The following is a 21,508-nucleotide window of genomic DNA, read 5'->3' as shown; positions in this document are numbered from 1 at the left end:
TAGATCTACCACGCAGGATGTGGTATTCACAATCCTATTTTGTGTGCGGGGGTGGATATACATATGGGCTGGCCCCCCCTCAACAGAAATTTGGATTTTTTTTAATGGATTTTGGCAGGTATTCGTTAGATCCGGTTAGATCAACTGTTTTTTCGTTAGCTCTACCAAGCAGGATGCAGTATTCACAATCCTCTTTTGTGTGCGGGGGTGGGTATACATATGGGCTGGCCCCCCCTCAACTGAAATTTGGATTTTTTTTATGGATTTTGGTAGATATTCGTTAGATCCGGTTAGATCAACAGTTTTTTTCGTTAGATCTATCACGCAGGAGGCGGTATTCACCATCCTATTTTGTGTGTGGGGGATGGGTATACATACGGGTTGGCCCCCCTCAACTGAAATTTGGAATTTTTTTAATGGATTTGATATTCGTTAGATCCGGTTAGATCAACTGTTTTTTTTTTGTTAGATCTATCACGCAGGAGGCGGTATTCACAATCCTATTTCGTGTGCGGGGGATGGGTATACATACAGGTTAAGCCCCCCTCAACTGAAATCTGGAAATGTTTTTTTTCCAAAACTGTTTATTCAAGCACAGCGTATACATTAGTAAAACATTTGAGTTCAACATGAAGTAAATGTATCGACAGTCCAGAATGGAGAGATCTGATAACAGTAAAGTTAAAGACACATCTAGTTGGTGTCGCATTGCAGTTACAGAGTATGCGGGGGCAACCCAGCCAAGGCATCATATCATGTATACAAAGAATGTGCAGTGGATTCAAATTGCAGCGTAACTCAATGTAGAGATAAGACTATACACTTGTGCTTTTTTTGTTTTTTAACAAAAAATTAACAAAGACAAGAAAGGAAATGAAAAATAACAGTAAACGAACGAGACCGAGACCAGGAGAGGGTATATTCAAGTACCACGCTTCGTCCGACCAAGGAGCCAAGCAACAAAAGCCATTGTATCGCATGTAGATTATGTTTCACAACATAGCGATGGAAGACAAGACATACACACCATTAGTTAGGTAGAGGTTAATGCCCGCGAACAAAACCATACAGTATGCTGAAAGACCAGAGTAACTTGACGTTGCAGTTTTGATGGCAGGGTGAGTATGTACGGTTCCCACATCTCATAAAATTTCTCACCACGTCCCTCCTTATCGCGTAGGACCATAGTCCATTCCAGAAACATGGCCTTAGTGACCTTATTCTTCCAAAATAGGATTGTGAATACCGCGTCCTGTGTGATAGATCTAACGAAAAAAAAACAGTTGATCTAACCGGATCTAACGAATATCTACCAAAATCCATAAAAAAAAATCCAAATTTCAGTTGAGGGGGGGCCAACCCGTATGTATCGCCATCCCCCACACACAAAATAGGATTGTTAATACCGCCTCCTGTGTGATAGATCTAACGGAAAAAAACTGTTCATCTAACCGGATCTAACGAATATCTACCAAAATCCATAAAAAAAAATCCAAATTTCAGTTGAGGGGGGGCAGCCCGTATGTATACCCACCCCCGCACACAAAATAGGATTGTGAATACCGCATCCTGCTTGGTAGATCTAACGAAAAAAACAGTTGATCTAACCGGATCTAAAGAATATCTACCAAAATCCATTAAAACATTTCCAGATTTCAGTTGAGGGGGGCCAACCCGTATGTATTCCCATGCCCCACACACAAAATAGGATTGTGAATACCGCCTCCTGCGTGATAGATCTAATGAAAAAAACAGTTGATCTTACCGTATCTAATGAATATCTACCAAAATCCATTAAAAAAATTCCAAATTTCTGTTGAGGGGGGGCCAACTCGTATGTATACCCATCCCCCGTATACAAAATAGGATTGTGAATACCACATCCTGCGTGGTAGATCTAACAAAAAGAACAGTTGATCTAACCGGATCTAACGAATATCTACCAAAATCCATAAAAAAAATCTAAATTTCAGTCGAGGGGGGGGCCACCCCCCCTCATTAAATATGCAATATCTCAGTAATTAGACTAGATCTAACAAAAATTTTGTCTGATCAAACCTGATCTAACGCAGAGCTATCATAATCAGTAACATTTTGTTGAAAATTTTGTTGAGGGGGGGCTGGCTACGGGTTAGCCCCCCTGAAAAAGATTGTTAATATTGCCTATTTTAAAGTAGATCTAACGAAAAAAACAGTTGATCAAACCTGATCTAACAAAGATCTAACAAATGCCATGATCTTTTGTAAAAAAATTTAATATGGGGGGGGCTAACCCGGGGGAGGTCGAAGCCGGGGCAGAAGGTGGTGGAGGTCCACAGACCATTACATCCTGAGCAGTGAAAGGGTTAATATATTTAAATATGTTTATCATTTACATTTTGTAGTTTTGAAATAGTTATACTGTCAGGAGACAATCTTATAAAGTATTTTAGCTTTAGTGAAACCTATTTTTTGATAGAGAGTTGATTCCTAGTTTAGGTGAAACAGTGCATCAGATCACATTATATACCGGAAAAGAAAAATCATTTCCCAACAATTATTTCCCCAAAATGCCAAATAAATAATTTTGGGAGTAATAATAAATAAATAATTTTAATTTTAAAAGTCCACGCACAACCAAAAACCGGACTCAATGTAATGCATTATAGGTGCACTCGGAAAGGGGGTTAAACGTATTTGTGATGGATAAGGGAGGCATGATGGGAGTGGGAGTGCTGTTTTCCAGGAGTGGATGAAGTGTCTCAGGGTCAGCATTGAGCTTCGCCAATTGGTTGTCCTCCTTCCCGTAGAGAGGAGACAACCCTCCTGTGAGTCCCCTTATCCCACCGCAAGGATTTCTGCATAATCTTATTAATTGCCCCTCTGTTTATTGGTTAATAATTGAAATTGTTATATTATTGAGATAAAAGTGAGCAAGTAGCCTATTTGGAATGCAAGATAGTGGATGAGAGAGTAACTGGCAACATTGAGGGACATTAACAATATAGAGAGGAGCCTGCTCCTTACTGAGCAAGCACTTTAGGGGAGCGATGGAACAGAGGAGGTTTCTAAACATAGAGCTGGATAAGAAGCTGGAGGGGAAGTAGGTGCAAAATGCCCCCCCCCAACTGGCCTGATTTGAGCGGGACACTCCCGATTTTGGGACTCTGTCCCGTTGTCCCGCCTATCACTACCTCTGTTCCGCTTTGCAGGGGCGGAGGAAGGGTGAGGCGAGAGCGGTACTCACCTCGGGTGCAGCTACAAGGGGGTGCACGGCCGCCCAATCGGCAGCTGCAGGACTAGTTGGGGGATCACAATGGCCCTCTAGTTGGCTCAACATTAGGGAAAGTGAGGTCTGTCCCGAGCACCGGGATATGATGTTGTACCCCGCACTCTGCATCAATAGCCGGCGCGTAGTGATGAGGGAGAAGTAAAGCGAGGTTTGAAGTGACAGACGTCGCGCTCTCACCACAGGATGGCGGATGGAGGATGAGGTAAAAGATAATAATAATAATAAAGAGATGGGGAGAAAGCAGTGTAAGGGCAGTGTACGTGTATATGTGTGTTTAAGGGCAATGTGTGTGTATACACATTTTAAGTGTGATTAAAAAAAAAAGTGTCCCTCTTTCACATTTTGAAATGTTGGGAGGTATGGTGTATTGGGTTAGGAGATCCTATTTGTGCAAGGGTGCCGAGGAGATTAGTTCAGATCTGGCATTAATAGGGCCGGCTGATTCACCAAGCAGCCAGGTGAGTAGCCTCTCTAATGCAGATTAGGGAAAACAATGCTAGGAAGTTTAGACCTTTTCTGGCAGGGGACTCAATCATTAGGAAAGTAGATTGGGTAATCTGCCGCCAAGGCCCAGAATGCTTGGGTACTGCATGTTGTGGAGAAGTTGGACAGATGGTTGGGAGGGGCTGTTATGATGCAGTGGCTATGATGCATACGTTTTCTTTGAATTCTACCCTTAAGCTTAGTTTATCAGTTTATATTACCTAATAATAATAATTATTGTTTTTGTGTGTTTTGTTTGTTTGATTGTCTGAATCATAGGCAAAAAAAGAAAGAATAGAAAAAAGCAAGACTTGCAAAGAAAAAGTAAATGAAAATGGAACAGGAAAGTGAATGGACAGTTGGCAACCTGCTCAACATTTTGATCCACAGGGCAAACCAGACTTTCAGGGCTCAAATACCAACGCTTAGCTTTAGCTGGCTGCCCTGGCGCAGGTATCAGACGTTGCCACGCCGCAAACAGCAGCGGTCAGGGGAGGGAAACTACCGTTACCATTGGGCGTGACATTTTAGAAATCCAAACACTCAGTCAGATCTCAAACACTAGGCCCTAGCTCTAGCAGGCTAATCTGGAGGAGATACCAGGGGTTGCCGCATCGCAAACAGACGCACCCAGAGGGGGCAACCTTTACCATTTTTTTGGTTTACTTTTGGGAAAATTAAGTCTCCAAGTTCAGAGATGGGTACCCTAACTTGGGCAGATAGATATTAAGAAAGACAATCAGCTGCATCAGATAAGGTAACATATGTGGGGCATATAGAAAACACGCATTCACTTTGAACAGTGGTTGGTAGACATGGTAGCAGCTGCTGTGCAATCCATGAGTGCAGGCCACACACCCTTTTTTCCCAGTAGCTAACTGGGTCAACATTAGGCGTCAAAGGAACTTCACAGCCTTGCTCCAGTACCTGCCTTGTTCCAGTACCTGCCTTGTTCCAGTACCTGCCTTGTTCCAGTACCTGCCTTGTTCCAGTACCTGCCTTGTTCCAGTACCTGCCTTGTTCCAGTACCTGCCTTGTTCCAGTACCTGCCGTGTTCCTGAGTTGCGGCCTGCGCCCCACTAAGTGGACTCCCAAGAGGAGTGCCCTGCATCGCGACTCCCAGGATGACTGCCACTAGCGGACTACCCTGGTTGAGTGCCCTGCGAGTGGGCAACCTGCCGTGTGCCCTGCAAGTGGGCAATCTGCAGTGTTCCTGAGTTGCGGCCAGCGCCCCACTAGTGGACTCCCAAGAGGAGTGCCCTGCATCGCGACTCCCAGGATGACTGCCACTAGCGGACTACCCTGGTTGAGTGCCCTGCAAGTGGGCAACCTGCCGTGTGCCCTGGAAGAGGGCTTCTAGTCGTGTGCCCCGCAAGTGGGCTTCTAGCCGTGCTGTGTGCCCCGCAAGTGGGCTTATCTGCCGTGTGCCCCGCAAGTGGGCTTATCTGCCGTGTGCCCCGCAAGTGGGCTTATCTGCCGTGTGCCCCGCAAGTGGGCTTATCTGCCGTGTGCCCCACAAGAGGGCTTATCTGCCGTGTGCCCCGCAAGAGGGCTTATCTGCCGTGTGCCCCGCAAGAGGGCTTATCTGCCGTGTGCCCCGCAATTGGGCTTCCTGCCGTGTGCCCTGCAATAGGGCTTCCAGCCAAGAGTCATTCCTTGCTTTAGTTCTGCTTCCTTTTTGAGGTCTGCCCCATCCGTGTGTTCTGTTTGTCTCAGTCTATAGTCCAAAGGTATGTCTCCGTGTTATGTGTTTTGATTATATGTCTGGTTTGTTCCGTATGTCTGTCTTGCAGGGATTAGCGTTAGGACCCACCGTCATTGGAGTACTTTGGCGTAGTGGTGGGCTAAGCATACTATGGCCATAAGATGTGACGGAATCTCCAATAGTTATCATATAGTCCTAGGCTAGTTTCTGTATAGTGTGTCCTGTCTTGTTCATGTCTGTTGTATGTTGTATCCCCTGCACCTGGGCTCCTTATCCATCTGTGTCCTCAGCTCGTGACAGCCAACAACATTAACTCCCCTACTCATGATGATGGTAACACCCTGGACCATATTTTTTCTAGCATGTGCTCTCTCACTAACCTTTCTAATTTCCATTTCCCCCTCTCTGACCACCACTGTCATGTTCCACCCTTCGCAGCCTCGACTACTTAAGCCTCTGTGCTGCTCTTTTCCTTCAGCAACCATTAGTAGCCGCCCTTCCCACTCTGAAGCTCCCAGACCTGATCACCATGTTCAGCTGAACCCTGTTACCTGGATCAAACCTGTCTATTTAAACCTGCCCAGCCCTTCAGTGAGGGCCTTGGCATTGAAGTTGGTGTTTTGCTCTGGCCCTGTGTACCTGATTCCTGACTTGCTATTTGGCTTCCTGAGTGCCTGATCCTGACTTGTTCCTCCCTTGAGCTTTGCCTAGTGCGCCCCACCCAGAGGGCTACCTGTTGTGCGCCCCACCCAAAGGGCTACCTGGCATGCGCCCGACAGCGGGCTTCCAGCCTAGAGACTTAACAGTTGTATTTGTTGTTTATATCACCATCTGCAATACAGATCATATCACCGTATTCTGCCAGTGGTTTGTTTTTTGCACCTGTCTGTAACAACCCCCAAGTCATCATGCGTCGTGGGGTACAGACAGAACCCCTGGTATCCCCTGCACCTGGGCCCCTACCAGATCTGTTTACCTGGTTCGTGACAACCACTTCCTTTTCTGGTCTCTAACCTTTCCTCATACTCGCTCTCTTGCACCCCAACCCCACCTAATCAGAGACCTGAGCTCTATTAATTTTCAGAACTTCTCAATCAATTTACTCCCTCTCCAATTTCAAACATGTTGTGCCTTAACAACCCTACCTCTCTCTACAACTCCACTCTCACATCTGCTCTTCAGCATGTAGCACCAGTTACTACTCGCTCCTCACAACATTCACGTTTCCAACCCTGGCACACGACTGTAACCCGACACCTAAAATGATGTTCCTGCACTGCTGAACATAGTTGGCGAAAGTCTCATTCCATGTCTGACTTCCTGCACTATAAATTAATGCTAAGTTCCTACTACTCTGCTCTCAACCTTGCTAAAGAAACCTACTTCACCTCCCTCATCTCCTCCCTGTCTCACAACCCTAAACAACTCTTTAATACTTTCAATTCCCTACTATCAGAGATGACATATCTGCACAGTCACCACCCTGCCCTTACCCTCCCTCTGACTATGCGCCCCCTACCCACTGACCTCTTCTCCCTTCACTACATTAACTAATTTCTCTGCTTTCACTGAAGAAGATGTACATGCTCTTCTTCTTTCCTCTTGTCCAACCACATGCCTCCTTGACCCCACCCCTTCCCATCTCACCCAGTCTCTTTTATCTACCCTTGCCTCTACTCTAACTCATATCTTCAACCTCTCCCTCACTACTGGATCTTCCCATCCTCCTTCAAGCATGCTACCATTACTCCTATCTTGAAAAAGTCCTCCCTCAACTCGACTGATCTCTCTAATTACCGTCCCATGTCTCTGCTTCCTTTCACCTCCAAGGTTCTTGAAAGAATTGTTTATATCCAACTCACTAAGTTTCTAGATCCCAACTTCCTTCCTGACCCTCTTCAATCTGGTTTTCGCTCTCGACGCTCTACTGAGACCGCCCTTACTAAAGTTACTAATGACTTACTCACTGCTAAATCCAAGGGCCACTACTCAGTGCTAATCCTACTGGACCTTTCTGCTGCTTTTGACACTGTGGACTCTCTTCTTCCTTAAATGTTTCATGATCTTGGCCTCCGTGACACTGCTCTCTCCTGGCTACTTCCTACCTCTCTGATTGTACCTTCAGCGTCTCTCTCTCTCTCCAATAACACCTCTCTCAGTTGGGGTACCCCAAGGCTCAGTTTTAGGACCCCTTCTGTTCTCTCTTTACACTTCCTCCCTTGACAAACTGATCTCATCCTTTGGCTTTTAATACCACCTGTACGCTGATGGTGCTATCATCTCCCCATCTATTTATGCACGCTGTCTTGGTGACACCCTTGACTCCAACCTTTCGTTCACATCCCATATTCATTCTGTCTTTAAAAACTGTCATCTCCATCTTAAAAACATTGCCCACATTCGTCCCTTCCTAACATAGTATGCCACTAAGTCTCTTGTCCATGCCCTGATTATGTCCCGTCTTTATTATTGTAACTCTGTCCTAGCTGGTCTCCCTCTTAACCATCTCAGCCCTCTACAATCCACCATGAATGCTGCTGCCAGACGTCTCTTCCTCTCACATCGCTGTACGAACGTCTCTCCCCTCTGTCAGGATTCATTTCAAAATCTTCACTCCTGCTTTCAAAGCCCTTCACAGTGGTTCCCATCCCTACATCTCCTTACTCATCTCTAAATACACTCCTAACCGGTCTCTCCGCTCATCCAATGATCTCCTTCTATCCTCTCCTCTGATTTCTAGCTCTCATGCACGCTTACAAGATTTCTCCAGGGCTGCCCCTATCCTCTGGAATGCTCTCCCCTGGCCTATCCGTCTTTCTCTGTGCCTTTATTCCTTCAAAAAATCCCTAAAGACCTACTTCTTTAAGGACGCTTACAACATAGCACATTAATGCCCTCCCATATTTCTTTAGCTCGCCTTTCCTAGTCCCTCTCCTGCAATACTTTTACTAGTGTGGCTGCTCCATCCCTTACACCGGCACTTTAACCCTTTACCCATTGTGTAATACACCCTAAATCTATAGGGGGTTAAAAGGTATTTATAGAGGCAGAGTGGCATATAGGGGGTTAAAAGGCATTTCTGGAGACAGAGTGGCATATAGGGGTTAAAAGGCATTTCTGGAGACAGAGTGGCATAAAGGGGGTTGAAAGGTATATCATGGGGCACTCTGCCTCCTAAATGGGGACAGAAGCGACACTGGGGAGCTTAAAGGGGACAGGGGCTGATTGGGGACAGATTACATGGGGGGCTGAATTGGGACAGCAATGACATGGGGGGGCTGAAAGGGGACAGAGGTGGCACTGGGGAGCTGAACTTGTGAACACATACAGACACAGAGATTTTTTTTTTTGTTTAATCATTTAAAAATAATTAATAATTTAAAAAAAGCATTATTGTTTGTCCCCCACGGACACACTTACATATACACACACATACCCATTGTTTTATTTTTAAAAAATACAAAACAAAAGTTTACTGACCTTCTACTTCTTCCATTTTGTAGCTTTTTCATCTTGACCTCCGTCCTCTGGTAGCTGCAGGCCCCCGTTCTCTATGCTAACAGGATATCAGTGACCTGACATCCGGTGCTCCAGCAGTCTGAGTGAGAGGAGGCGGAGCTTTCACCCCTCACCCTGCTCTCAGTCTCATCATCACTAGGCGGCCATCAGATTGTTTGAAATCTAATCTAAACGGCCGATGCATGCTGATGCCGCCGGCTGGATCCACTTTATTCCTTTTTTTTATTTATTTAATATGCCGGATCGGCTTGCCATATTAAAAATATAAAAAGTATTAAAGTAGCGCCGGCCAGCCGCATCAGCACGCAGTGACCGTTTAGATTAGATTTCGGCCGGCCTGGGGGGCAATTGGCCCCCTGCCCTGCCTGCCCCTGGCGCCGGAGGCGGCTTCCAATCCGCTGGGCCCACAAATCTGCCGGCCCACCGGGAAATTTCCCAGTATCCCGGTGGGCTAGTCCGGCCCTGCTTGGGCCCCCCTGAGTGGCAGAACTCCAGGGCCCGGTCGCAGTCGTGACCCCGGTAGTTCCGCCACTGCCTGTTGTCTCTGTTAGTCAATTTGTTACATACTACTTGTTATGTCCTGTCTACCCATTGTACAGCGCTACGGAATTCGATGGCCACACACCCACAAAATGCAACCTGTGAAAAAAGAGGCTTTTGATTATTAGATCTCTATCCCTATTTTTGCTGGTGATAAACAAGTGCTCTTCAACCAGGAGCACTTGTGTATCACCAGCATCATGTAGCCGAGTTAGGTATTTAGCCAACTCACATGAGCTTTACTGGGAGCGAACTGGAAAGAATCTCAAGCTAACTGGCATTCTAGCTCTGCTGAAAACTAGATATTACACAAATAACTCGCGTTTAATGAAGAACAGGAAACAGGAACTTTAAAAGAAAAAGTAAGATTAAATACTTTTTAAAATTCTAGAACTACTTTGGGTAACTGGGTGAAAAAAATATATAACTGCTTTGGAAAAGGGCTTATTTTAGTTACTCTATGGCATATTAGCAATTATTTGAAATAACGATCTTGTGCTTCTTGTGCATCCCAGCAAGAAACTCATTTGTATTCTTAATATTTGAATATTTGTAACATTTTAACTGGTGATTTAGGTGATTGTGCAATATTTTCAAAGCATTGATTTTTGGTTCTATCTACCTTAAATAATGCTATATTGCATCTTAAGGCAAAACCTAGATATTGTTTGTGTACAACTATTTTAAAATGACATTTACTTTTAAGTTTAATTACATGTGTAATTTATATATTTTAATAACAAGTCACAGCTCTGGCTTTAAACCTCATAGGCATAGAGCTAATTTCAGACTCCATTGACTTGCATTAGACTGAAGTGTATAAAAGGAGAGATGCTTCACTTGCATTACATTAGTTCACGCATGCAGCCGATGGCATCACCCTGCGTGGGGCTTTATACTGCTGAGTGCTATGGACGAGGAAATGTTGAGATCTCCAGCATGTAAAGTTTCCCTGTTTGTGATATTCCTGTGTGTGACTCCGTGTAGATCTGGCTCCCAAAGCTCACCTCCAGCCTGTCATCTGGAGAGCAGAAGATGTATCGAGGACTACGAATATGTTCAAGATGGAGACATTATTATTGGAGGAGTGTTCAGAGTAAATAACTTAATGAATTATTATCTTAAAGATGGAATCATAACTATGATGGCTTGTATGGAGTAAGTAGAAAAACTTTACAATACAGAAGTCAGGAATGGTTTAGATAATAAACATGATGAGGGATGAGAAAGAAACATTGAAATGCATAAAGTGATTTAAGAAAGGACAGGAGAGAAGTTTATTCCAGAAGAGCAGAAATGTTAGAACATATTCTCTGGATACCCTGTAAAGTTCTTTGTGGAAGAGACCACAGATCCAATAAGTTGGCTTTTGTTTTTACTTTTCCTGTGATTATTGTTAGCCTAGGTAGTCCTAGCTTGTTTTGAATGCTGTAAGGGTGTGGAGGGGGTAGAAATGTGCATGTATGTTCACTTGACACATGGTCTACTTACACACCAGTAAAGGGATCTGGACTTCTATGACTTTTCCTCTTTATTTTATATGCGTATTACTTACTCCATGGGGCAGTCATGTTTTGTCTCATAATGGATGAATGAGACGCATAACAATGTGGGCTTACAGAAAAATACCCGTGGAGGTCCTTGCTTTACTACAATGTAACTGTAAGATGAGTTAATAAAGCGTCAGGCGAGGAGGATCCCCTGGCGGCAGGAATCAGGATTAATTGTAAAGGAGCAAAACATGTATTGTGGAGACCAGCTATGCCTGCAGTAGGTAAGATGCAGGTGACAAGTATGTGAGACAGAGCTTTAGTTGACTCAGGGAGCACTAGAAGTAAATGAAAGACGTTGTATGGATAAATCTTGCAGCCATTTGAGTTCACTGAAGCTCAACCTCAGGGGAATAGCGGCTGATACAGGTGAAAACCTACCAGCGGGGCTAGTGATCACCTCACTACAATCAGTTTAGAGTCTAAGCATCACGTTACTTTCCACAAAGTCTCCATATATGTTGAATGGGTTCTTCTTTGCCTTTTGTTTTGAATATCTTTACAGTTTTCTTAACAAAGTATATACATTCCTACAGCTGCAAATCAAATAATTTAAAATAATCTAAAATAAAGCACATTTGTAATATTTCCACAGTCTTATTCCAAATTTCTACAAAAATCTTTTGACCTTTATGTTTGCCATTGGGGAGATCAACGGTGATCCGGAAATTTTAACAAATATCACTCTAGGATATCATTTATTTGATTCATGTTCTAATGAAAAAAAGACAGTAAAAAGTGTCCTTCAGATATTATCTGGACCAGGAAAGACCGTCCCTAATTACTCCTGCACTAAACGAGGGACCCTGGCTGGTTTTATTGGGGATGAACTTTCTGACACCACCATACCCATGGCACAAATCCTAGGGCTGTATGGGTACGCACAGGTGAGCAGAATATGCACCGTTAGTACAATTGTTTAAATCTCTTCAATAGATGTTAGTTATCTCAAACACTAACCCAAAACTCTAACCCATCAGCCCTAGGCTCACTTCTCGTGACATTTAAGCACCCTTGTGTTCAGCGATCGTCTATATTATGTGGCATGTGATGGATCCTGTCTATACATACCGGGCAATTTCTTGTCCTTTTGTTTTTCCAGTCAGTTTTCAGCAGTCATTGTACAAATTCCAGGCTAGAAGCTTCCAGAAGCTCCCGCGATGTCATGAAACTGCACCTGTGGATGTTGGGGCCTACTTGGTGCATTAAGTCCCTTTCTTGTAGCAGGGGTATTCATAGAAACGCAAGCTGACTCCACTCCTTTAGTACTGTCAGTAATGGCACAGTATGCCTCAACTTCCTGTCATGTGACAGGATTAGTCAGTAAGAATCCCCTTTTGTAGTCATAAGAGCTTCACTTATGAGGTGTGTGGCACAACTTCATTGGACTTCAAGGACTGGATAAGGCAGGCTCATCAAAATTCAGGCTTCTAAAATCTGTATTCTTTAGATTGCAGACTGAGACTGATTACAGCTTTTAGAAGCCTGAATTTTGATGAGCCTGCCTTATCCAGTCCTTTTGTGAGTGGATCTTACACCATATTAAATTCTCTATTCCTCGATATTATTACACTATTGGTTTTGTTTTTGTTTTCTTCCCCCATGTATATGCGCTCCATTATTCCTTGTTTGTTCCTGTATACACTTTGAGGAAGAGTGTTATTTGGTAGCTGCTTTCATTGTGGGGAAGTATTTATTTATATTTATTTTTTATCACACGTGGGATTTTTGTTTTTTTCACTTTTGAAATACGCATTATACAGGGCCAGTCAGGCTCTTGGAGCAGGAGGCTCTTTAAGACACCAATAAACCGTGCTATGCACTAATATGGTTTCAAAAGAAAGCTCTGCTTGCCCTGTAATAAATGATGTATATTGTTGTTTGCATAAAGTAAACGTGAAAGAGGGAAATTACATTTGAACAAAAGTGCTGTAAAGGATTCACTCATTCACAGTAAAAAGATGTAAGATGGTCTTTGTTCATAAGGGTAAACGTTTTTGTTTAACTAGGTCTTGGTCTTCAATGTCCGAGAGGGTGGTTGTAGCATCTGTTATAATCCATTTGTTTTCGTGTAGATCAGTTATGGCGCAACGCATTCCGTTGTCAGCGACAGACGAGTTTATCCGACATTTTTTCGAACAGTTCAAAATGACCATGTCAGTTATTATATTTTATCCAAGCTGCTGAAACACTTTGGCTGGAACTGGGTCGGCATTTTAACCACCGATGATGAAAGTGGAGACAACGAAAGCCAAGTACTGACAAAGTATATGAAAGAGGATAGAATTTGTGCTGAATATGTAATAAAAATACATTATTTTCAAAGCATGTTTGAAAGTTTTGAATACGCTTCCAAAACAATAGAAAGATCAACATCTCAAGTTATCATATTTTGTGGTTCCTTTTCTGAAGCTTTTATGTTTATTATTAGGGAAACAAAACATTCATTAATCAATAAATCTGTAATTCTTGGCACAAGGTGGTCTTCACACACATTTCTGTTCCGGTCTTTCTCTGATGTATTTAACGGGAGTCTGACTCTGAAACCGTATTACAAGGACTATATTCCAAAACTTTCATTCTTCCTCGAGAAATTTCACCCAAAGAACTACCCAAATGACAAGTTACTGGAAGATTTGTGGATAACAGTTTTTAAATGCTTGTCTCCAGATCCCCACAAAAACCAGTATTATGAAATTCATTTGGGGTACTCGCTTCATAACTGTACTGGGAGAGAACGCTTGAAAGACATTGTTAACGTTATCAACAACGGGGATGCTTCTCGAGTGAATAATGCAGTGCTTGCGATGGCCAAAGCCCTACACAATATGTACATATTTCAGGAAAAAAATGTTTATGGAAATAAAATCAAAATAACTAATTACAAACATCAGGTAAGTCAGGAGTCATGAAAAGAGAGTGATTTAGGGGCATCAGCGGTAGCCGTGTAGTTACCAGTAATAGTAAATCTAGCAGTGGGAACAGTTCTGCTATTTACGTAAAACCAATAACTCTGCAGCAGTACCTAATATATATATAATATACTTGTTACAGTGGGAATTGTCGGTCAATCTGTGCAGGACTTTAAGGGCCAATCAGATGGCACAATTAGCTTTTACATTCCCATTAATATCCTCTTCTGCCCTCTGTTCCCGTCTGCCTCTCCCTGCTGTCTCCAGCTCCCCTCTGACCCTTTCAGCCATTTCATGCAATTTTTACTCTGATCTATTCCTTATAGGGCCTCTCTTTGCTTTGACCTGTCCTCCCATTTGCCTCTGCTCTGACCTGCCGTTCCTGCTCTCTCTGCTGTGACTCATCCTCTCCAGCTCCCCGCTGATCCTCCCAGCCCCTTCGTGCCTTCCCTGCTGATCCCCTTCATCTAGAGTCCCTTCTGCTCTGACCTGCCCCTCCAACTTCTCTCTGATCCTCCCTGCCTCCTCTGTTCTGAACTATCCCTTCTTGCTTCAATTGCTTTGATGCAGATGGACAGATAGAGAAAGTGAGGGGAGGAAAAGAGAGAAGAGGAAAGTGAGAGAGTGAACTGGGTGTGAGAGAGAGAAAACAGACAACAGAAAGGACTGGGAGATAAAACCTGTGGAATGAGAGAGACTTCTTGTCATGGCGTGTCAATGGCAGGCACATACGTTGAAGGATACATTACAATTTACTTATTCAGAAAATGTAAAACAGCTGATGAAATTTTAGTACTTTTGTATTTTTCATAAAAGTTGCACCATTACATAAGAAATCTGAAAGCCGGGGACCAAACCTCTCATCTATATCTTGATGAAAATGGAGAGCATGTTACCCCACACGTAATTCAGAACTGGGTTGGAAATAAGGAAGAAGTTAAATCCTTTGATGTGGTCGGTATCTTTGATCCGTGGGCTCCGGCTGATCAGCAGCTTAACATCAAACCCGGTCTAATAACCTGGAAGAACGAAGCCAACCAGGTGAGAAGACTTTTCATTCTTTGTTATAAGAATATATTTGCTATATTAAATCGTATAGGAACTGAATAAAGTTATATCTGGAAATATTTGGACACTGACACAGGTTTGTTATTTTGGCTGTTTGCCAAAATCACTTCGGGTTACAGTTAAATAATGAATATGGGCTTAAAATGCAGCGTCTCAGCTTTAATGTGACGATATTCACATCCAAATTGGATGAAGGGTTTAGGAATTACAGCTTTACTACGGTGTTCCCCCTTTTTCAAGGGTCCAAAAGTAAATGGACAATTGACTCAAAAGCTGCTTCATGGACAGGTGCGGGCCATTCCTTTGTTATTTTTTCATCAATTAAGCAGGTAAAAGGTCTGGAGTTGACTCGAGGTGTGGCATTCACATTTGGAATCTGGTCAGACATCAGAGAGCTAGCAGGGACATTAGGAGTGGTCAAATCAACAGTTTGGTACATTCTAAGAAAAAAAGAAAGACCCACAAACAAACAACTGAAGCAAGTTGCGATAAAGGCCTGTCAAGAAATACTAAAACTTAAAAAAAAATAAAAAAAAAATGTGAGTGCATAGAGAGAACCAATTGGTCAATATTTTATCACTTTTTTTGTTTTTGATTTGTTTCATGGTCGGTTTACACGAGCGCATTAAGTGGAATTTGCTTGAGAAGTAACAACACCTGGAGAGTGTTTTACAGGGTTGCAGCTGCGTTGCCGTTAAGAAGGGTAGTATCCCTCCTTTTGCTTATATTATATCTTACTTCATATACGGGTAGACACTGGTTTTCACATTTGTTTTATACTATAACCAATAGGAGATTACAGATATTACAGATAGTGTAACTTGGTAGAATGCCATTTGAAGTCAAGATTGAGTTCTAGGAGCTTTACAAAATAATCAGCCTAAAAAAAAACAAAAAAAATATGTTTCTTATTCAGATTCCAAAATCTCAGTGCTCAGAAAATTGTTTGCCGGGTTACAGGAAAGCCCCGGGGTCTGGGATCCATTCCTGCTGCTATGACTGCGTCCTGTGCTCAGAGGGAGAAATCTCCAATATGACCGGTATATCCCACCTGATACTCTGATATTCTTACCAAAAAAATAATGTTTACGTCTGACTGATTAATAGAGAGAAAGACCCGAAATCCACTGCGTGTTCTGAACAAATCAGCCGACTCTATATTACTCCCATTCCCATCACAGATTGAAACCACAGGCCGTACACTGACACCCAGACACAAGAGCACGGAGATATTACAAGAGCAGGCGGACAACCATTAGAAAGACAAATACCTGCAGTATAATCCTGACTATGGGTGGTTATTTTCTTCCCATTAACCTTACTGCAGAATAAATGTCAGTAATCGGTCTGAAGTTATTTCTGGATCCAGCCATTTTTTTATATTTTGATGATTTTTCATCAATCTGTTTCATGAAATTCAAGATTGTGTATTTTTTATTTTTTACAGACAGCGAGAACTGCATAAAATGCGCACATAATGAATGGCCCAATGAGAAGAAGGATCTGTGTGTTCCCAAAATGGAAGAGTTTTTGTCTTATAATGATGCTGTTGCTATAGCATTTACATCAATCTCAATTTTATTTTGTCTTCTAACTGTTACAGTATCAGGGATTTTTGTTTCATATAAAAATACCCCAATTGTAAAAGCCAATAACTGGAGCCTCAGCCTGATCCTCCTGGTCTCCATCATGACGAGCTTCCTTTGTGTCTTTCTGTTCTTTGGTCGTCCTTTGGATATAACCTGCATACTGCGCCAAACTGTCTTTGGAGTTGCCTTCTCATTAGCCGTGTCTTCTGTGCTGGCCAAGACTATCATGATTTTTGTTGCTTTTAAAGCCACTAAACCTGGCAGTGTCTGGAGAAAATGTCTCGGAATCAAACTGTCTGCTTCTGTTGTCTTGTTTGGCTCATCTGTCCAAGTTATAATTATTATTTTTTGGTTGTCCATTTCACCCCCATTCCAGGAGTTGGACATGCGCTCTTATCAGGGAAAGATCATCATTCAGTGTAATGAGGGCTCGGTTATTGCCTTCTACTGTGTCCTGGGTTATTTGGGGCTTCTGGCAGCTGTTAGTTTTATTATAGCTTTTTTAGCCAGGACATTACCGGACAGTTTTAATGAGGCCAAGTACATCACCTTCAGCATGCTGGTGTTCTGCAGCGTTTGGATTGCGATGATCCCGGCCTACCTGAGCACCAAAGGAAAGAACATGGTGGCCGTGGAGATTTTTGCCATACTGGCTTCAAGTGCTGGACTTTTAGGATGTATATTTATTCCAAAATGTTATATAATTATATTTAGACCCGAAAATAACTCAAAAACACAATTGTTTTGTAGCAGAAATAACAATCTGTAGATATAATAAAGGTTAACACAGTTATGAAATTTAGGTCTTAACCCCTTCAGGTCCGGGACGTACCTGGTACTTCCTGGTTACCAGTCACCGGTAGACCGGGACGTACCAGGTACGTCTCTGTTAGGTCGGGACCAGACAATACCAGTAGCGGACCCACAATGCAGAGACGGGCTGGGTACAGCACTATACAGTCCAAGGACGCGGCAGGCAGCACAGGAGCAAAGTCCAGTAAACAATCCAAGGTCGGGGCAGGCAGCACGGTAGCGAGGTCCAGTAAACAATCCAAGGTCGGGGCAGGCAGCACGGTAGCGAAGTCCAGTAAACAATCCAAGGTCGGGGCAGGCAGCACGGTAGCGAAGTCAAGTAAACAATTCAAGGTCGAGGCAGGCAGCATGGTAGCGAAGTCCAGTAAACAATCCAAGGTCGGGTACACGAAAAGGCAAGGCACAGTAAACACACCCAGAGTACATATAGAGCTCATTGAACGGGCATAGATAGAAGCCAGGGGAAATTATAAATAAGAACAAGGCGGGACAAAGCGGACAGGGGACCAAAGGGAGATGAGTGACGTCACTGCGTCCGGCGCCAAATAATGGCGCCGGAAAAAACAAACAAAATGAGTGCTAAACCCGCGAGTATCGCGGGTCTCGCACTACTTAGTAGATCGGGAGCGCCGCGAGCGTGCCGCAGCACCTCGCTTATTACTCTGCGAGTGCTGCCGGCATGTCGCGGCAGCTCCCGCAACAGAGTCTTGTGAGCGACTCACGGCGGTTCGCATAGACGAATGCGACCGCCGTGAGCGCGCTGCGTCTATACACACGCCCCTCCGTGTGCGTGTAGTACACACGTCACTCGGAGAGGGCATGCGTCTGTAGACGCGAGCGCGCCGCCCACCCGCGATCGACTGTCGCGGGACAGCGACGGAGCCGGTAAGCGCAACAGTCTCCTCCAAAAACCGCCCCCCACATCACCACAATCGTGGTGATCGTGGGGGCGCTGCTGCCTGCCCAGGAGTCTGGACAGACCAGCACAGCCTGTCTAAGCCTATGATCACTCCCACGGAGCCTACGATCACTCCCACGGAGTGATTTTGTAGGCAGAAACCGCGATTGCAGAAAAATCACCACAGGCAGCTTCAGGGAAGGGGGTGGTGTGTTGAATGGGTCCCCACACAAGTGTGGGGACCTGACCCAACACCCCCTGCTGCCTGATCACTCCATGAGAGCGTCAGTGCAGCGTTAATCCCTTCAATGCCGCGATCGTGGCATTCAATGCCGCGATCGCGGCATTGAAGGGATTAATTCCTGTTTTGTAGGGGGCTCTGCTGCTGGTGGTCTGCCTGGAAGCCCAGGCACACCAGCAACAGCAAAAACGACCCCCAGAAGTCCTCTGATCAGTCCTGTAGGACTGATCAAAGAGACTCCTCCCTCTACAAGTCTATTGAAGATTGTGTCCCAGCTGCCAGAGGCAGCTTCAGGGACAGGGAGACAGGGTTCTTTGGTCTCCACATGAGTGTGGAGAACGGCCCCCCCACCCCCTCCCTTCCTCAGTTAACCCCTACCCCCTCTTCCTCAATTAACCCCTTCAAAGCTGCGATTGTGTATGACCCCCATCGCAGCATTGCAGGGGTTCAAATATGTGCCCACAAGCTAGTGGGGACTAAATATCAGTCAATGCTGTGCTTCAATGGAGCATCAGCATTGAAAGAGTTAAAATAAATTTAAAAAAATAATAATAAAAAAAAAATAACAGCACTGACCTGAAAGTCCAGGGTGCTTCCAGGTCAAATGCTGGGCTGGGCTGATCAGATCGCTCCTGGCCAATAGGAGTGATTGGATCATTATGGCAGCCCATGGATGACCCTGCTCTACAAAGAGAGAGGGGTCATCTAGGGTAATTATGAAAAAACACAAATTATTAATAAATGAAAAAATCATAATTATTACCTGATCACTTGTCGGTGACATTTTAAGTCGCTGATTATTGATCGGTCTCCCTGATTGATGTCAGCGGCCTAAACCTGTCACTTACAAGCAATCTGATAAAAAATATTTAAAAAAATGTAAATGCACATGTTCCAGTTTTGCCCTCATAGCTTCCTCAAAAAATGCATGAACCATGCATGTGAGGCCTTGTTGGAACCGGTGGATGTTGGTGAACAAAATGTGGTGTTTTCTTCCAGTGTTACACTTATGCTGTGCAAGAAATAAATTGCAACATTGAAATTTATGCGTTAAAAACGCAATAAAATAATTTCCCTGTGAAGTTTGGCAGACATCAGTGAAGAAATGGCTGGCTGAAAACTGTCAAAACTACCCTAGTTGAACACCTTGACTTGTCTACTGTTCATAAATATATACTTTTATGGGGTAATTTACAGTGGGGGGGGGGGCTTCCAAAATGTCCCAAATGGGATATGGGCCCAGGAAACCAATTTCTGAAAATTCCAAATTTGAAAAGTAAAATGCGCATGTTCCAGATTTGCCCTCATAGCTTCCTCAAAAAATCCATGAACCATGCAAGTGAGGCCTTGTTGGAACCGGGGGATGTTCGTGAACACAATTTGAAAAGTGTCAAAATGACCCTAGTTGTACACCTTGACTTATCTACTGTTCATAAACATATAATTTTGGGGGGATAAATCAGTATCTGTGATAACTTTTGCAGTTATTAGACTACCATGCCAAATTTGAAAAAAATTACATTTCAATAACGTGATGCATGCCTTGCAATATTTGCCCTATACTGGTCAAAAATAGATGAAAATCCTGGCCATGTTGGGTGGTTTCCAAATCAGGATAACTTAATGAATATATTTGGGATATTTTTTTCCCATTGGTTCAATGTGTGTACAATTTATATGTATACAAAACTGTAAAAAAAATTGTTTTTTTTCATTTTCCCCCCACTTTTTCCAGTTTATTTCAAACAAAACAATGTACTACCCAGCTTAATATGGTTTCAAATGAAAGCCCTACTTGTTCTGAAAAAAACAATATATGATTTGTGTGGGTGCACCAATTGATAAGAGAGAAATTACAGTTGAAGAAAGACAAGGCAAAAACATAAAAACGGCTCCGGTCCTTTAGCGACATCCTAGTTTAAAAATCCCGGTCCTGAAGGGGTTAACAGAGATTATAAAAAGGTGGAACAGATAATAAAGAGACACTGGTATTTATTAAAACAGGACAAAGTGATAGGAGGATCTATACCATCTCGCCCAAGAATAATTTACACTAAAGCACCAAATCTACGCATTATGGTGGCTCCATCTATTAAAAGGCCCCCACCGAACGAAGTAAGCCAGTCATGGCTCTCCACAAAGGGTTTTTTCGATGTGGGTCTTGTTCAAATTGCCTGTCTGTCCTGAGAAAAAACAGTTATGGTTAAGACTACAGTCAATGATTTTAAGTGGGAAATTGGAGAATTAATCACTTGTAACACTAAAGGAGTTATATATATATTACAATGTAGTTGTCATAAACAATATGTAGGGGGTACAAAGAGATCGTCGAAGACAAGAGTGGCAGAACATGTCTATAATATCAAAAAAGGGAACTTAAAACATCCATTATCTGTTCATTTTGCTCACATCCACAATAAAAATCCGTTAAAACTGAGTTTATAGGTCTAAAAAAAAAAATAAAAAAAAAATAAATAAAGAAACTGGCGAGGGGGCAGTTACCTTATTCAGATGTCGAGGGCAAAAACCAAAAAGATCTATGAATTCCAAAGTTTGGAACCATATGGTTTGAATTCAAGTATAGAACTTTTTGGTTTTATGTAGAAAGATGGGCTCCCTACCCGTGACCCACTCTGGAACAATTGGTACAGTGGCCCCCGGGAGGGATCCTATCATCTACTAATATTTTCATGAAAGGTTTCTTGTATCTTATTTTCATTTTTTATTTTGTATTTTTTTTATTTTCTATTTTATTTATCGTTTATATTTTTATTATTTATTTATTTGTTTATTTATTTTACTCTTTAGTTTCATGTAGATAAAGAGAACAAATGCCCAAATAGCAATTAAATATGGAATCTCGAGTACTCTTTCCATGTTTTTTCTTTTTGTCTTTTAAGCATTTCCACCTTTATTCTA

General features: G+C 43.0%; 1 protein-coding gene across 1 annotated transcript; it reads left to right on the top strand.

Annotated features, from left to right (window-relative positions):
* Positions 1-11,700: 11,700 nt before the first annotated feature.
* LOC128467722 (vomeronasal type-2 receptor 26-like) lies at positions 11,701-17,429 on the top strand. The gene is made up of 5 exons (XM_053449419.1): positions 11,701-11,955; positions 13,144-13,962; positions 14,797-15,021; positions 15,965-16,088; positions 16,496-17,429. The coding sequence occupies exons 1-5, from the start codon at positions 11,701-11,703 to the stop codon at positions 17,404-17,406; spliced, it is 2,334 nt and encodes a 777-aa protein (XP_053305394.1). The 3' UTR covers positions 17,407-17,429.
* Positions 17,430-21,508: the final 4,079 nt, after the last annotated feature.

The sequence above is a fragment of the Spea bombifrons genome, chromosome 1 (assembly GCF_027358695.1).
Source record: "Spea bombifrons isolate aSpeBom1 chromosome 1, aSpeBom1.2.pri, whole genome shotgun sequence".
In the NCBI taxonomy this organism is placed as follows: domain Eukaryota; kingdom Metazoa; phylum Chordata; class Amphibia; order Anura; family Pelobatidae; genus Spea; species Spea bombifrons.
This window is presented reverse-complemented; position numbering and strand designations above follow the sequence as displayed.

What these genes read in the sequence shown, in the direction of transcription:
- LOC128467722 (XM_053449419.1), top strand. Translation starts at nt 11,701, where the DNA reads ATGTTTGCCATTGGGGAGATCAACGGTGATCCGGAAATTTTAACAAAT. An exon ending in GGCTGTATGGGTACGCACAG is followed by an intron (nt 11,956 to 13,143) that starts GTGAGCAGAATA and finishes GTTTTCGTGTAG; the next exon opens with ATCAGTTATGGCGCAACGCA. An exon ending in TAACTAATTACAAACATCAG is followed by an intron (nt 13,963 to 14,796) that starts GTAAGTCAGGAG and finishes TTTTCATAAAAG; the next exon opens with TTGCACCATTACATAAGAAA.